The following is an 18,124-nucleotide window of genomic DNA, read 5'->3' on the forward strand; positions in this document are numbered from 1 at the left end:
CCAGGTGGCGTTTCCATCCAAGCCCCTGGCTTTCAAGGAACTGATATTTTGGGGGGCTCATTAGGAATTCCAACAGCATCTGATGCACAACTCCAAACCCCAGTCCAAGAGCGCTAATGAGACTGCAGAGTCAGACCTATTGGGTCTGGGGTAAATCAACAAAGCCCTCTGAATTTCCGCTTTTAACTTAAAATTTACCCAGGAAGGCCACAAAAACAAAAGACTTAAAGAACAAGTAAATCACTTTGACAAGCTTTTTTTTTTTCTTTTTAAGGGCTATTGAAACTTTAAGAGGATCATTTCTCTGCCATAAACCTTCAGTGGCTCCCTAGCACTCACTGAAGATAAAATTCCTAAACCCAGTCGTCCTGAACTACAAATTGCTTAACCTCTTTGTTCTACCTGTAGAATGAGAATGTCATCAGTACCTGTTCAACAAGATGGTTGAGAGTTAAAGTATTTAGAACTGTGCCTGGCTGTAGCTGGTGCTGAGTGTGCTGTTCTTAGAAACACAAACCTATCTCTCCCTCCTCAGGACCTTTGCACACTCTGTATCCTTTGTTCAGAATGCTGGGCCCCAATCTCTTTACTTAGTTTACTTCCACTTTTCTTTCAATCCCAGTTCATCAAGGACTTCCTTATGGAAGGTGTCCTGGTACCCTGAGTCCCCCCAGTCTTGGTCAGACCCCCCAGTCTGTTTTAACTAAACTCTTTCCTTCACGGCATTTGTCACAGTTTGCATTATTTGTCTTACTCTTTGATGAGTAACATCAACCTCCCCATTCAACTGTGCACTCCACAAGATTGGTGTCATGGGCTGAACTGTGTCTCCCCAAATTCATATGCTGAAGTCCTAATCCCCAGTACCTCAAAATATGGCTGTATGGAGGTGGGGCCTTTAAAGAGGTGATTAAGTTACAATGAGGTCATCAGGCCCTCATCCAATCTGACTGGTGTTCTTATGAGAAGAGGAGATCAGGAGACAGACACACAGAGGGAAGACCACGTGAGGATACAGGAGAAGATGGTCGTCTACAAACCTAGGAGAGAAGCCTCAGAATTAAACTAACCCCACTGACACCTTGATCTTGGACTTCCAGCCTCCAGAACCAAGGAAATAAATTTCTGTTGTTAAAGCCTCCCAGTCTGTGGTACTTTGTCATGGGGGCCCAAACAGATTAATACAGGTACTGATTAGGTTGGCTTTTGCTTATTGTTGTATTCCCAGAGCCCAGCACTGAGTAGGTGTTCAATAATTATCGATTGGTGGGTGAATGAAGGTCCTGGGGGTTGAGTTTCCATCGGCTTCGTCTCTGCATGGCTGGTCCTAGAGCCACCTCTTTCCGTTTCTGGGTCTGAGATATGGTTTGGGGTCCTTGTGTCTTTCGTGGGCACAACGTAATACACTAGTCTTCGGGGGATGATGTGTTGGAGGCAGAGTGTGGTTTGGGGGAATTGTTTCTTTAAGATAATTTTTTCATTATAATAGTTATACATGCTCACTGAGGAAGCTTGGAAAATTGAGAAACGCAGAGGAAAGGAGAAAACTGTCATCCACTATTTTCAATCCCCAGGAATACTGTTTTTAACATAAGTATTTCCTTTCAGGCTTATAGTTTTCCCCTTACCTTTCAAAGTTATGGTTCTCCACACATATATTATTTTTATTCTGATTTAAAATTAATTTAGCTCGAGTTTGCCCCAAGGCATATTTTTAAAGGTCACATAATATGTTATTGAGTTAATCTACTACAATTTAATCATTGTCCTATTGATTAAACATTGATCTTTTTTTCCTTTTTTTTTTTTTACCAGTTTTAAACAATGCTCCAGTAAATATCCGTGAATCCTTTCTTTTGTAGTGATTGCCAAAGATGGAATTTCCGAGCTAAAAGGTAGGACCAATTCTTTATAGCCCTGGGTATGATTACCAAATGACTTTATCAAAAAAGGGTCAAGTGGTTACACCCCCACCGGCAGTGAATGAGATCACAGGAGCCCTGACTTTATGGTGACCTGTCCTTCAGAGCGTCAGCTGGAAGTAAGACCAGTGGGCAGCTGCTGAGGATGCCTTCAGACAGAGGAGGGGGAAGTCAAGCCATCAAACACATGCTAGACTGACAGGGGCTGTGCATTCTGGGTTAGTGACATTCTTCTGCTCTCTTCCAGGGTCCTCCAATGATGCCGGAGATGTCCATTCGGAACTGAAAGCCTTGATGTCTATCGGGTTGAAGGGATGATGCTCCAAACAGGACTAACCAGTGATCCCACCAGCTCCTCTTAGAAGCTTCAGAGGCCTATGGGGCCTTTTGGAGGTTGCCTCTCATCTCCCCCCACTCTTGGCTTCTCAATTTATTCCTTTGAATCTTCCCAGAAACCGTCTTGGGCAGTTCTGAAACAAAGGCCACCTAGTGACCATAAAACAAAAACAGTTTGAAATCATCATTTCCTAGAAAGACTTCCGATGTGAAAGAGTCATTACCCTCTGCCACTTTGTTGGAAAGCTTCCCTGATTCATAGTCTTCTCTAAATGGCAACAACCAGAACGGCTAGAGCTGGGGCACATGACCTTGTCTGCAGAGATTCAGCACCATCTCCCCCACCCTCCATCCCCCAAATCTGGTTTCTGTCACTTCTTAGAATAGGAACAAAATGTGGTTTTGGGTGGGCCCAGTGAGAAAACAGGGAGAAAAGGCTGAAGGAACAGCTCAGTTATATGTACACTCATCCCTTCCCCCCCACCCCGGGTTGGCCCTGATGAGAGCCAACATAGTGTGTGGTCAGGTGATTTCTCAGCTCATCAAGTCCTAGAACCCCCAATGTTTACCTTCCTGGGGTACTTGTATGGAGCTGTCACACTTTTCACATGCTCCTGGAGCTCCTGAGTTAGTTTCTTAGGATCTTGAGAGGAGTAAGCTGGAGAAAGGACAATAAATGCCTTCACCACCTGCCAGAAGAAAACAAAAACAAACCCTCCAAAACCAGAAAGAATCAGGTACTTTATACCAACTTTCTGTCCTTTTGCCAGCCAAGCATGAAAGTCCTACCAGCTCCTCTGGCTCAGCCAGCAAAACGGGCAACACCATTTTTTTTCCTGTTCCAGGACCAACTATTGGAAGCACCGGCTTTTGTGGAATGATTCCAGGATCCTACCTATTTCCCAAACTGCTCCCCTTTCCTGAAATAACACTGTGAGCAGCCAAGGAGCTTATTTTCTGATGCAAATGCTTTGTGGAGAAAGGAGTTTCACAAACTCCTCAGGGTCCGTTATTTCCAAGTTTTTCTGACTGGAAAAGTAGCTGGCAGCGGCTTGGATAGCCAGGATTCCAAGGGGAGGTGGGTATTTCTGAGCCTGCATGCATAAGTGTTCGCAATCAGCAAACATTTTGTTGCACAGCTTCCATGCCACGTGTCCTGAGGGACATTGTGTACTTTGACTGTTTCTGCCTGAGCCTTCCTTGCAGGCTGCCTTCCACCAACAAGGAGGAGTCCTGAACTCAGGCACAAAATGGAACAGGGTTTCTAACAGGAGTGGAAGAGTTCAAAGATCAGTAGCTTGCTTACCTACCCTAGCATACAGTTCTATCAACGACATCTTGTTAGGTCTTCCATGATTCCTAAAGGTGGACATCTCACTACATTTCACATTTAGATAGATCTGGTTATTAGGAAAGGCTCTCTCTGACTGTTAAAACTACCAAAAATTTACTGAGTACTTTCTATGTGCCAGGCTCTGTTCTGAGTACTATATGCAGATTAACTGCACACAGCCATTTGTCACAACCCCAGCTAATCTGTGGTATACAAAACTAGGTATACTTTTCCAGGTGTGATCTCTCCAGAACGTATATGGGGCTCCCACCTTCCTTATTCTAAATCATTGACCTCAAAGTTTAATGGGTATCAGAATCACTTGGATAGGAACTTCTGGTCAAAATGAAGAGGCCTTGGGCTGCATCCTTAGTCACTCTGATTCAGCAAGACTGACTTGAGGTCTGGAAATCTGTATTTTAAATAAGAATCCCAGATGATGCAGCTGTGTGTGGTCCAGGGCCCAGACTTTGAGACTCATGCCTCTGGCCCTGGTGCTTCTGAGAACACAGCCTGATGTTGTACTCACTTTCACAAAGTAACTACACTATACTGTAAGATTATGTTGGATTTACAGCCAGTGAAAAGCGCACAGGCCTGCCTATGAGCTTCATTTCTCCCATTCTATCTATTCCTCTGGGACCCATGGGAAGGAATTTGCATTTCTCTGAGAAAGGTCAGCTTATTAAATTTGGCCCATCCTTCTGATACATCAAGGTCACTCTGGATACTTATTCTGTCATCCTTTAAGGTGGATATTCCTCCCAGGTTAAAACCATCAGCAGCCATGTCTGGTGTGCTTGCTATATCCTCATCTGCAAATGGGAAAGGACTCTATTGGCCAGGATGGATGACAGGGCCTGCACCCACTGCCAAGATCTCCTGTCCAACAGTCCACCTCTTTTGGACCCGCTTCTGGGTCCATTTGACATGAAAGTGTTGGTATCTCCTCATTGTGTCCCTCTCAAGAGTACGTCTCTAAAGACATGAGGGTAACGCTTAACCGAAAGGAATGTGTGCCTGACAGTGGCATTTCACTCTGTAGTACCTGGGTGGAGTGAGAATGGGGGAATCTAGGTCTTCCAGCTTACTCTGCTGTGTGCGAACAGGTACAGAACCAGGAGGCAATGTTCTTGGCTGGACTAGTTACCTCTCCTCTGATGGGGTCCGGGCTGCTGACCACGGCAGCCTCCAGAACAGCAGGGTGCTCAGCAAGGGCATTTTCCACTTCAACGGGCCCAATCCGGTAGCTGGAAGAGAAAAACAGACTTCCAAGTGACCCCCCCTCCCCCACGAAGGTTCAAAGGGAGAAAGACAAAGCAGACAGCTTGACCTTGAGGAATTGATCACATCGTCACTTCTTCCCGTGAACCAAAAGTAGCCATCCTTATCCTTGTGGGCTCGGTCCCCCGTGATGTAAAAGTCCCCTCGTTCTGAAGCCTCTGTCTTCTCAGGATTGTTCTGGAAGACAAAGTAAGCCTGTGAAGGGCCATCTTGGCACAGCCACTCAAGACAGCTATGGCCCTCACAGGCCCATGCAGGAGGCTTGGGGACCCCCAAAAGCAGTTTCTAAAGACCATGCTGGCCAGAATTTCCCACTGAATGAGGAGCTGTGAATTTGTGCATTTTCTCTCTTTTAAATGGGAGGAGATGGGGCGCCTGGGTTGCTCAGTCGTTAAGCGTCTGCCTTCGGCTCAGGGTGTGATCCCAGGGTCCTGGGATCGAGCCCTGCCTCGGGCTCCCTGTTCCGCTGGGAGCCTGCTTCTTCCTCTCCCGCTCCCCCTGCTTGTGTTCCCTCTCTCGCTGGCTGTCTCTCTCTCTGTCAAATAAATAAATAAATAAAATATTTGATAAATGAATGAATGAATGAATGAATGAATGAATGAATGGAAGTAGATGTCAGGACATGATTAAGGACAGCCACTCACTATCATCCCTTGGAAGGGTCCAAGGAAGCATAGTTGAATGTAGGAGGGTGAACACAGGGCCACTGGCTCTGTTTTGTAGGAAAAAAGAGCTCGCTGATATTCTTTGTGATCAGAAATCACTGAAGGTAGAAAGTGAGCAGTTGGCCAAAAGAGAAGAGTAGAGAAAAGAGGAAAAACGAATCAAACTCTGATTCTCAAAGCTTTCAAGAAGCTACTACTCAACAGGAAAAAAACAAATTACTGCTGTGTGCAACTATCCAGGTGTGTCTCAAAACCATTATGCTGAATAAATAAAACTAGACAGGGAGTTAAGATGGTGGAGGATTAGGGGAACCCTAAGCTTGTCTCGTCCCTCAGATACAGCTAGATAGTTATCAAATCATTCTGAACACCTGAGAAATCAGAGGTCTGAGAGAACAAAAACTACAAGTCTACAAGTAGAAAAGTCGCCACCATTTGGAAGGTAGGAGGTGCAGAGACTTGAATTTGGGGAGAGAGAGCCCATGGGTGGAAGCTACCACAAAGTATTATAAGCAGCGGGGTGCAAAATCGGAACTTGTAGAAGTCTGCTGCCATGGGGATGTGCCTGGCTTACAGGTGCTCAGGTGGTAAAGCTGGGCAGAGCTCACATGTGACACTGTGGTCTCAGGATCCCCTGGGTCGCAAGAACAGATGGCACCTAAGTGCTGCACTCTTCCCAGGCAGAGGAGCGTGGAAACCAGCTGAGAACAACCAGTCTAGGTGCTGGCTTTCTGCTCTGTTTTGCCAGAAACTGCGAATTGCTCCAAGGTCTTGTGACCGCTTTCCTGGGACAGGCCTGGCAAACAGCAGAAAGCTTGGGGAGAGCCCCCTTTCCTCCCCCCACTGCTCCTGGGAGGAACAGTACTGTCCAACCTGCAGGAGTCCCCCAAATTTGGAGTTTTGAAATTCAGTTGTGTGCCTGAGATAAAAGAGCTCAGACACCGGCAGGGTGAATGCAGGGTTGTGATGGAAACCGGAGACACAAGAGTGATTGACTGCTCTTCTGTGAGGGCTCACTGAAGAGCAGGGGGCATGAACTTTCTACTGTAGGACTAGAAGTAGGGGGGCTGCCATATTCACCCTGCCCATCATCGCTGAAAGCCTTCAAGGAGCAAAACAGCACCACCTAGTGGAGTCCGGAGCTGCTTACACCAAGCCCTGTCTTCCAGCAAACTGGAGGCCTGTTTCCACTAAGGCAAGTCCACCTGAGAATCCCCACAACAGGCCCCTCCCCCAGAAGACCAGCACAAACAACTCACTCATACAAAGTCTACTGATTATGGAGGGCTACAAAGCTTCAGCTCTAGGGGAAAATAATATCTAGTCTACTTTGTACTTTTATTCTTTTTTTTTTCATTAATTTTATTTTTTAAATTCTTTAAAAATTTTTTTATTAATTTTTAAAATTTTTTGTTTTTATTTTTACCATATATACGTATACTATTTTTTTGTTTATTTTTATTATATTTTATTATTTTTCTTTCTTATTTTGGGATCTAGATTCTTTTAACAAGCAAACCAAGACACACCCAGGATCTAGTTTTTTTTGTTTTGTTGTTGTTATTTTTTTTTTCTTCTTTTCTTTTCTGGACAAAATGACGAGATGGAGAAATTCACCCCAAAAGAAAGAACAGGAGGTAGAACTCATGGCCAGGGATTTAATCAATACAGATATAAATAAGATGTCTGAACTAGAATTTAAAACAAGTAAAAGGATACTAGCTGGGCTTGAAAAAAAGCATACATGACACCAGAGAATCCCTTACTGCAGAGATAAAAGAACTAAAATCTAGTTAGACCAAAATTTAAAATGCTCTGAGATCCAATTCCAAATGGAAGCCATAAAGACAAGGACGGATGAAGCAGAGGAGTGAATCAGTGATACAGAAGGTAAACTTATGGAAAATAATGAAGTTGAAAAGAAGAGGGAAAGAAAGGTGATGGACCATGAAGGTAGATTTAGGGAACTCAGCGATTTATTAAAACCTAATAGTAACATTCCTATCATAGGAGTCCCAGAAGATGAAGAGAGAGAAAAAGGGGCAGAAGGGTGTTTTCTTAAAGATTTTATTTATTTATTTGACAGAGAGATAGAGAGAGAGCACAAGTAGGCAGAATGGCAAGCAGAGGGTGAGGGAGAAGCAGGCTCTCCGCTAAGTAGGGAGCCCAACATGGGGCTCAATCCTAGGACTGTGGGATCATGACCTGAGCTGAAGGCAGACGCTTAACCGACTGAGCCACCCAAGCACCCCAAAAGGGCCAGAAGGTTTATTCAAACAAATTATAGCTGAAAACTTCCCTAATCTGGGTGAAGGACACAGACATCAAAATTCAAGAAGCACAGAGAACTCCCATTCAATTCAACAAAAGCCAACCACCACCAAGGCATAGCACAGTCAAATTCACAAAATACACAGACAAGGAAAGAATTCTGGAAGCAGCAAGGGAAAGGGGGTCCTTAACCTACAAGGGAAGATAGATCAGGTTCTCAGCAGATCTGATCACCAAAACATGGCAGGCCAGAAAGGAGTGGAAGGAAATATTCAACATGCTGAATGGGAAAAATATGCAGCCCAGAATTCTTTATCCAACAAGACTGTCATTCAGAACAGAAGGTGAGATAAAGAGTATACCAAACAAAAACTAAAGGAGTTCCTGACCACTAAACCAGCCCTGCAAGAAATTTCAAGGGGGACTTTTTGCTTGGAGAAAAAAAAAACCAAAAGCAACAAAGACTAGAAAGGACCAGAGAACATCACCAGAAAAACCAACTCTACAGGTAACACAATGGCACTAAATTGATATCTTTTAATAATCACTCTGAATGTAAATGGACTAAATGCTCTAATCAAAAGACATAGGGTATATCCATAGAACGGATAAAAAAAACAAGATCCATCTATATGCTGTCTATAAGAGACTCATTTTAGACCTAAAGACACCTGCAGATTGAAAGTGAGGGGATGGAGAACCATTTATCATGCTAATGGATGTCAAAAGAAAGCCAGAGTAGCCATATTTATATCAGACAAACTAGATTTTTTAAAAGATTTTATTTATTTATTTATTTATTTGAAAGAGAGAGAGTGAGAGAATAAGCAAGGAGGAGAGGCAGAGGGAGAAGACTCCCCGCTGAGCAGGGAGCCCAACACAAGGCTTGATCCCAGGACCCTGGGGTCATGACCTGAGCTGAAGGCAGCTGCTTAACCAACTGTGCCACCCAGGCACCCTGACAAACTAGATTTTAAACAAAGACTGTAGGGGCGCCGGGGTGGCTCAGTTGTTAAGCGTCTGCCTTCGGCTCAGGGCGTGATCCTGGAGTCCTGGGATCGAGACCCGCATTGGGCTCCCTGCTCCACTGGGAAGCCTGCTTCTTCCTCTCCCGCTCCCCCTGCTTGTGTTCCCTCTCTCTCTGGCTGTCTCTCTCTCTGTCAAATAAATAAAATCTTTTTTAAAAAACATAAATAAATAAACAAAGACTGTAGTAAGAGATGAAGAAGGGCATTATAGCATAATTAAGGGGTCTATCCAACAAGAAGATCTAACAATTGTGAATATTTATGCCCTCAACACGGGAGCACTCAAATATATAAATCAAATAATAACAACCATAAAAAAGCTCATTGATAATAATACAATAATAGTAGGGGACTTTAACACCACTTACAGCAATGTACAAATAATCTCAGCAGAAAACCAACAAGGAAACAATGGCTTTGAATGACACATTGGACCAGATGGGCTTAAGAGATATATTCAGAATATTTCATCCTAAAGCAGCAGAATACACAATCTTTTCAAGTGCACATGGGACATTCTCCAGAATAGATCACATACTAGTCACAAATCAACCCTCAACAAGTACAGAAAGGTTAAAGGGGGGGGGTAAACAGAAGGCGGAATGAACCATGAGAGACTATGGACTCTGGGAAACAAACTGAGGGCTTCAGAGGGGAGGGCGGTGGGGGATTGGGATAGGCCAGTGATGGGTATTAAGGAGGGCAGGTATTGCATGGAGCACTGGGTGTTATACGCAAATAATGAATCATGGAACACTACACCAAAAACTAAGGATGTACTGTATGGTAACTAACATAACATAATAAAAAATTATTATTAAAAAAAAAAGAAAGGTTGAGCTCATACCTTGCCTATTTTCCAACCACAATGCTATGAAACTTGAAGTCAACCACAAGAAAAAATTTGGAAAGACCACAAGTACATGGAGGTTAAAGAACATCCTATTAAGGAATGAATGGGTTAACCAGAAAATTAAAGAATAAATTAAAAAATACATGGAAGTGAATGAAAATCAAAACACGATAGTCCAAAACCTCTGGGATACAGCAAAGGCAGTCCTTGAGGAAAGTATATTGCAATATAGGCCCGCCTCAAGAAGTAAGGAAAGGCTCAAATATACAACCTAACCTTACACCTAAAGAAGCTAGGAAAGGAGTAGCAAATAAAGCCTACAGCAAGAAGAAGGGAAATAGTTAAGATTAGAGCAGAAATAAATGATACAGAAACAAACAAACAAGAAACCCCAGTAGAACAGATTAACAAAACTAAGAGTTGGTTCTACGAATGAATTAATAAAATTGATAAACCTCTAGCCAGAATTATCAAAAAGAAAAGAGAAAGGACCCAAATAGAGAAAAATCACAAATAAAAAAGAAGAGATCACAATCAACACCACAGAAATACAATGATAAGAGAATACTATGAAAAATCATATGCCAACAAACTGGACAACCTGGAAGAAATGGACAACTTCCTAGAAACGTACAAACTACCAAAACAGAAACAGGAAGAAACAGAAAATTTGAACAGACCCATAACCAGCAAAGAAATTGAATCAGTAATCAAAAATCTCTGAACAAACAGAAGTCCAGGGCCAGATGGTTTTCCAGAGAAATTCTACCAGACACCAGTCTCCTCAAACTGTTCCAAAAAAAATAGAAAGGGAAGGAAAACTTCCTAACTCATTCTACAAAGCCAGCATTACCTTGATTCCAAAACCAAAGACCCCATGAAAAAGGAGAATTACAGGCCAATATCCCTGATGAACATGGATGCAAAAAGTCTCAGTAAAATACTAGCAAATCAAATTCAACAGTACATTAAAATAATTATTCACCACAATCAAGTGGGATTTATTCCTGTGGGGATGGTTCAATATTTGCAAATCAATCAACATGATACACCACATTAGTAAAAGAAAGAATAAGAACCATATGATCCTCAGTAGATGCACAAAAAGGATTTGATCAAATACAGAATCCTTTCCTGATAAAAACTCTTAACAAAGCAGGGATAGACAGAACTTACCTCAACATCATAAAGGCCACATACAGAAGATCCACCACTAATATCATCCTCAATGGGGAAAAACTGACAACCTTTCCCGTATGGTCAGGAACAAGACAAGGATGTTCACTGTCACCATTACTATTTAACACAGTACTGGACATCTTAGCCTCAGCAATCAGACAACAAAAACAAATAAAAGGCATCCAAATTGACAAGGAAGAAGTCAAACTTCCTCTATTTGCAAATGATACTCTACGTAGAAAACCTGAAAAACTCCACCAAAAAACTGCTAGAACTCATACATGAATTCAGCAAAGTTGCAAGATATAAAATCAATGTCCAGAAACCTGTTGCATTTCTACATACGAATAATGAAACAGCACAAAATAAATCAAGGAATTGATCCCATTTGCAATTGTACCAAAAACAGTAAGATACTTAGGAATAAACCTAACTAAAGAGAGAAAATATCTGTACTCTGAAAACTATAGAACACTTATGAAAGAAATTGAAGAGGACACAAAGAAATGGAAAAGCATTCCATGCTCATGGATTAGGAGAACATTGTTAAAATGTCTATCCTACCCAAAGCAATCTACACATTTAATGCATTCCCTATCAAAATACCAACAGCATTTGTCACACACCTAGAACAAACAATACTAAAATTTGCATGGCAACAAAAAACACCCTAAACAGCCAAAGCAATCCTGAAAAAGAAGAACAAAACTGGAGGCATCATGATTCCAGATTTCAAGCTATAATAGAAAGCTGTAGTCATCAGGCCAGTACGGTACTGGCACAAAAACAGACACATAGATCAATGGAACAGAACAAACCCAGAAATGGACCCAAAACCATACGGCCAACTAATCTTTGATAAGGCAGGAAAGAATTTCCCATGGGAAAAAAGTCTCTTCAACAAATGGTGTTGGGAAAACTGTACAGCATTCTTACATAATACACAAAAATAAATTCAAAATGGATGAAAGATTTCAATGTGAGACAGGAAATCATCAAAAATCCTAGAGGAGAACACAGGCAGAAACCTCTTTGACTCGGCCGTAACAATTTCTTACTAGACACATTGCAAGGAAGGAAAACATAAGCAAAAATAAACTAGTGGGACTTCATCAAAATAAAAAACTTCTGCACACCAAAGGAAATAATCAACAAAACTAAAAGGCAGCCTACGGAACAAGAGAAGATATTGGCAAATGACACACCCGATAAAGGGTTAGTATCCAAAATCTATAAAGCACCTACCAAACTCAACACCCAAAAAACCCCCAAATAATCCAGTTAAGAAACGGGCAGAAGACATGAATAGACACTTTTCCAAAGAAGACATTCAGATGACTAACAGACACATGAAAAGATGCTCAACATCAGTCATTGTCAGGGAAACACAAATCAAAACTACAATGAGATACCTCACACCTGTCAGAATGGCTAAAATTAACAACACAGGACACATCAGGTGTTGGTGAGGATGTGGAGAAAGGGGAACCCTCTTACACTGTTGGTGGGAATGCAAACTGGTACAGCCACCCTGGAGAACATTTTGGAGGTGCCTCAAAAAGTTGAAAATAGAACTACCCTATGATCCAGCAATTGTGCTACTAGGTATTTACCCAAAGGATACAAAAATAGAGATTCAAAGGGTTACGTGAATCCTGATGTTTATAGCAGCATTATCAACAATAGCCAAACTATGGAAAGAGCCCAAGTGTCCACCGACTGATGAATGGATAAAGAAGATGTGGTGTGTGTGTATACACACACACACACACACACACACACACACACACACACACACACCTATGTATACAGGTATATATGGTATGCATATATATAATGGAACATTACTCAGCCATCAAAAAAATGAAATCTTGCCATTTGCAATGATATGGAAAGAGCTGGAGTGTATTATGCTAAGTGAAATAAGTCAGTCAGAGAAAGATAAACACCCTATGATCTCACTCATATGTGGAATTTAAGACAGAAAACAGATGAACATAACAGAAGGGGGAAAAGAAAAAAAGAAGAGAGGGAAACAAGCCATTAAGTTACTCTTAACGGGGGAGAACAAACTGAGGGTTGATGGAGGGAGGTGGGTGAGGGATAGGCTAGATGGGTGATGGGTATTAAAGAGGGCACTTGTTGTGATGAACAATGAGTGTCGTATGTAAGTGACAAATCACTGAATTCTACTCCAGAAACCAATATTGCACTGTATGTTAACTAAGTAAAATTTAAATTAAAAATTAAAATAAAATTAAAAAATTAGTTTAAAAAAAGAAACCAAGAGTGCCTGGGTGGCTCAGTCAGTTAACGGCCTGCCTTCAGCTCAGGTCATGATCCCAGGGTCCTGGGATTGAGCCCCACACTGGCTCCCTGCTCAGCAGGGACCCTGCTTCTCCTTCTCCCTCTGACTCTCCCCCTGCTTGTGTGCTTTCCCTGTCAAATAAATAAATAAAAATCTTTTTTAAAAAAAAGCAGACACAAAAATGAAATGCTTTATGATTCCATTTATATAAAGTTCTTCTAAAAAAATAAAAGGCAAAAGTATTATATTAGCAACAACAAATGATTTAGCAATTGCCGATGGCTTGGGGATTGACTGCTAGGGGGCACAAGGGAACTTTTTGGGGTGATAAGAATTCTCTATCTAGATCGTGGTGGTGGTCACACAAGTGTACACATGTGTCAAAAGTCACTGACCTATATACATGTAACATAGGTACATTTTTTGTATGTAAATTATGCCTCAATTTAAAAACTGCATTCTGAGAAAAAAGAAAAAAGCTAAGCTGTCAATACCTAAAAACAAATCTCACACAAAATCTGAAAGAAGTATAAAAAGAAAACTTAGAACTCTACAAAACAGTAAAGAAGATATAAATAAATGGAAGGATAGAAAGACTTAGTATGATAAATATGTCGATTCTCCCCAAATTGATCTATAGACTTAGTGACACTCATTAAACATTTCTCATGGAATTGGACAAGTTGATTCTAAAATGTACATAAGAGAGTAGTGAGCTGAGAGTAGGTAAAACATTTCCAAAGAAGTGGAGAGAGAAGGAGAGCCTTGCTCTAGTAGATACTAAGACTTAGGAGAATGTTTTCCTGGACGAGGCTCTATGGTATCAGTACAGGGATAAAACAAATGACGAACTAAACAGAAGAAACTGCCAAAACTTAGCTATGTATGAATATCTCAAACTTTTATTTCTGATCAAGTTGACAAGACAGATCACTTTTTCTCTCACTTAGATTTAATGTTTTCTTTTTCCCTTAGCTAAAAATGACCCAAGAAGAAAACTAACAGCTGGTGCTGAAAAGAAAAAGTTGAAAAAAGTAAATGTTCTTGTCCAGCAAATAACTCTACAAATTTCTTGACTGTCTCAATGGAATGATCACAGACCCAGTATATCTACTGCTGTAAAACTTAGTGGCATGAAGTAGTCGCTCAATAAATAATGAATGAATTATCCAGAAAAGTCAAGGATTTGCTATTGTTTACAAAAATTAGAAGGAAATACATTAACATTTTACAATTACCTCTGCTTGGTGTATTATTGTGTTGTTGTTTGGGTTGTTTTTTGTTTATTCTGGTAGGTAAGTTTCTGTGACTTTAAATGGAATACCATGAAAGACTCTCTCTCTTGTAGTTACAGAAAAGCCACTAAAATACATATCCACCATTCTAAAAACAAATGGACTGATTTTTATCTGTTCCTTCCAGTGTTGCAGCTGACTGACGGTGTCATATACACGGCAGACGGAATTCCTAATAAAGCCATGGTTCTCAACTTTGGCTGCACTTTGAATCACCACATGATTCACATCATCAGAAAGTTTGATCTCATTGGGTGGGGCTTGAATATCAGTCATGTTTTGAAGCTTCTAAGGTGTTTCTAATGTGCAACCAAAGTTGAAAACCATGTCAGTAGAGCTTTATAGAGAAGCGTCTGGCGAAAAGAAAGCCCATCATAAACACCCACCACATCAGGCACAAGGGAGAGGTCATTCCTGGATTATCACAGAAACTTAGACTAGAATCCTTGGACATAAGCTTTGCCAGCAGACCTCTCTCCACATAAGACTCAAGACAAAAAGAATCCTGAAACTAGGCTCTGATACAAATTGCAGTTTGACTTTTGTGAAGTTCCTTCCCTTCTCTGAGTTGCAATTTTCGCATCATTAGGGACACCGGGGTGGCTCAGGCAGTTAAGTGGCTGCTTTCAGCTCAAGTCATGATCTTGGGATCCTGAGATCCAGCCCAACATCGGGCTCCATGCTCAGTGGGGAGTTTGCTTCTCCCTCTGCCTGCTGCTCCCCCTGCTTGTGCTCTCTTGTGCTTGCTCTCCCTCTCTCAAATAAATAAATAAAATCTTTTACAAAATTTTCTCATCATTAAAATGATGGGGTGTGCCCTGTTATAAATTTCCACTCTCAGACATACCCATGCTTAAATTCATGTCCTGGACATACTAGTTGCTTGACATTGGATAAGTCACTCTCACTTTCTTATCAATACTAGCACCTTATCAATAATAGCACCAACCTACCTCATGCAGTTATTGCAAGGGTTAAACAAGTAAGTGTTTATAAAAAGTGTTTACAATTCTCGGCACACAGAAATCACTGTGAAAATGGCCATTCCCTGCCACTTACCAAATAGCAACTGAAGAAACAGAAGGGCCGGGTGGGCCTGACTCGGACAGCAATATTACCCTCTTCTCCTGGAGGCAGGACGTTGCCCTCATTGTCCACGATCTGGCGGAGAGATCATAGGGCCATGTCTGGCTATTTGCACAGCCAGACCACCCCAGCAGCTGAGCTTGTTGTTGCTAACCAGGAAGGGCATTTTGCTCTCCTCTTTGAACCAAGCCTCATCAACAGTTGGGGAAGGCTGCCTACCTGCACATCGTAAGGTGGGGATGCTTTCCCCATGGATCCAGACTTGATTTTCATGCCTTTTGTATTGGCACAGATTAAAACCTGGAGAGAAAGCAGTTCCAGAAAGGTGGAGATATATCCCTGTAGCTTCTTCCTTCCCGGTACCTGCCTTTTCTCTCACTCTGCCTTCTACCTCTCCTTCCCTCTCCCCTCTCCTTACCCACTCTTCCTTTCTGTCCCTTCCTTCTTCCTCCCTTCTCTTCTTTCCATAGTCAACAAACATTTATTGAATGCCCTACTGGACACTGACACATAAAGACCCAAATGTGTTGCTAAGCCAAAAGATTCAGTTGACCCCCAACTCTCTGCTGCCCAGATGACTGTGGGGAATATGGGATAAGATCTTGGGCTCTGATCAGAGACAGATGGAGGGTGTCCTGATGGAGACAAAGGATACCTCCGGCCATGAGAGTCAGGCTGCTGGCTATGGTGTTGTGAAATCACTTTATCTTTAAACCAAAAGGGAAGAAAAGCTGATGAGGGCTGCTGGCTATGGTGTTGTGAAATCACTTTATCTTTAAACCAAAAGGGAAGAAAAGCTGATGAGATTTTGTTATCAGCTTCTCCCAGGGGGCAGGGCAGTCCCTGACAGGTGTCATACCCAGGAAGGCAGGAGGCTCTGCAGGCTGGTCATCTCCACCAAGTGAGTGAGGGTGCAGGTGGAGGTGACCTGTGGCAGGGAACCGGGCCCCCGTAGCACTCACTGTTTCAGACTGGCCATAGCCTTCATGCAGCTCCAGGCCCACCTGGCTCTTCCACTTCTCTCTCACGTCAGGATTCAATGCCTCTCCTCCAGTCAAACAGTGCCTCAGGCTCTGAAACTGGTACCTTTCTCAGTTGGAAAACAAGACCACCCGTGTCAGGACCCCTCCACTCCCCACTGCACCCCCCCCCCCAGCCCTGCTGCTCAGATCTACACATCTAAAGCCACTGGAGGGTAAAGGCCAGGCTTTGTTATCTGTTCCAAGTGCCCCATCCTCTGGCTGTGCAGGCATATTCCTCATGGGCAAACAATTTTTTAAAAAATCAATCCTACCTGATTTTGGAATAAAATCAGAACCTCATTCAGTAGGTTTTGGCATAACATAGTGAACTCCAGGTGAACTGGCCAAAATAACTTAGTTGAAAACAAACTGATAATAAATTGGTTAGGACAACTACCTGATTAAAAAAGATAAACCGATTACATGGGGCACCTGGGTGGCTCAGTCGGTTAAATATCTGTCTTTGGCTTGGGTCATGGTCTTAGGGTCCTGGAATTGAGCCCCACGTCTGGCTCCCTGCTCAGCAGGGAGCGTGCTTCTTCCTCTCCCTCTGCCCCTCCCCTCCTGGCTTGTGTTCTCTCTCTCTCAAATAAATAAATAAAATCTTTTTAAGAAGAAAAGATACACTGATTACGAATTTAAATGGTAGAAAGTAGCCCCCTAGGAATCTGACAATTCTGAAAGATAGGCCAAAAATTCCTACATATGTTGTAAAACTATCCCTCCATTCAACAAATTATCCAAAATGTAAAAAACTGGTGGTTGCAAATACATTTCAACCATTTTTTCCCTTTGGATAAACTTGGTTTGACTATTAATTAGTATTACCTACTACTTTTCAACCAAATTGTTCTTAAACAAATCATTAAGAGTCTGCTTGCAGTTAAAACCTTGACCTTGAGGTATACACAACAGATCAATGAATGCGATAAATTCTTACATTAGAGAAGAATTCACCAGGGGAATCATGTAAGAACTCCCCCTTAGATGCTTCATGGACAGATACATGGGACGAGGGGAGAGAATAGAAGAGGCAGACATAGATCAGAGTCAGTAAGCTACTGAAGTGTCATAGGTCTCTCTCCACACACCTCAGTAACTAGACTTGTCCTGCTAGCAGATGTTTCTTTGGATTCACCCAGGATAGGAACCACATGCACAGTGTGTTGTTGCCTTCTTTGGGATACCCAATGGCATTCACTCAGAGAGTGGCTGAATGGGCCAGTTCACCTGGAGTTCACTATGTTATGCCAAAACCTACTGAATGAGGTTCTGATTTTTTTTAAAGATTTTATTTATTTATTCGACAGAGATAGAGACAGCCAGCAAGAGAGGGAACACAAGTAGGGGGAGTGGGAGAGGAAGAAGCAGGCTCCTAGCAGAGGAGCCTGATGTGGGGCTCGATCCCAGAACACCGGGATCACGCCCTGAGCCAAAGGCAGACGCTTAACCGCTGTGCCACCCAGGCGCCCCGAGGTTCTGATTTTATTCCAAAATCAGTCTGGGGCTGAGGGATGGAACATCTATTGTGGTGAGCTTGCT

The 18,124-nt window shown here is 42.3% G+C and overlaps 1 protein-coding gene across 3 annotated transcripts in view; it reads right to left on the reverse strand.

Moving 5' to 3' along the window:
* Window positions 1–1,643: 1,643 nt before the first annotated feature.
* ACSM5 (acyl-CoA synthetase medium chain family member 5) overlaps window positions 1,644–18,124 on the reverse strand; it is a 34,023-nt gene continuing 17,542 nt past the window's right edge. For 2 of the 3 annotated variants that reach the window (XM_045770894.2, XM_087865722.1), the window contains 7 exons: window positions 16,523–16,646; window positions 15,780–15,860; window positions 15,534–15,635; window positions 4,925–5,052; window positions 4,742–4,841; window positions 2,828–2,947; window positions 1,644–2,408 (listed from right to left, as the gene is read on the reverse strand). In XM_045770894.2, coding sequence (XP_045626850.1) covers window positions 2,298–2,408; window positions 2,828–2,947; window positions 4,742–4,841; window positions 4,925–5,052; window positions 15,534–15,635; window positions 15,780–15,860; window positions 16,523–16,646 — 766 coding nt within the window. In that variant the 3' untranslated portion in view covers window positions 1,644–2,297. The remainder of the gene's footprint in view (window positions 2,409–2,827; window positions 2,948–4,741; window positions 4,842–4,924; window positions 5,053–15,533; window positions 15,636–15,779; window positions 15,861–16,522; window positions 16,647–18,124) is intronic. The other variant, XR_015726189.1, reaches the window with a different exon arrangement.

This window comes from Ursus americanus, chromosome 2, assembly GCF_024610735.1.
Source record: "Ursus americanus isolate L20-20 chromosome 2, mUrsAme1.1.p, whole genome shotgun sequence".
Lineage (NCBI taxonomy): Eukaryota > Metazoa > Chordata > Mammalia > Carnivora > Ursidae > Ursus > Ursus americanus.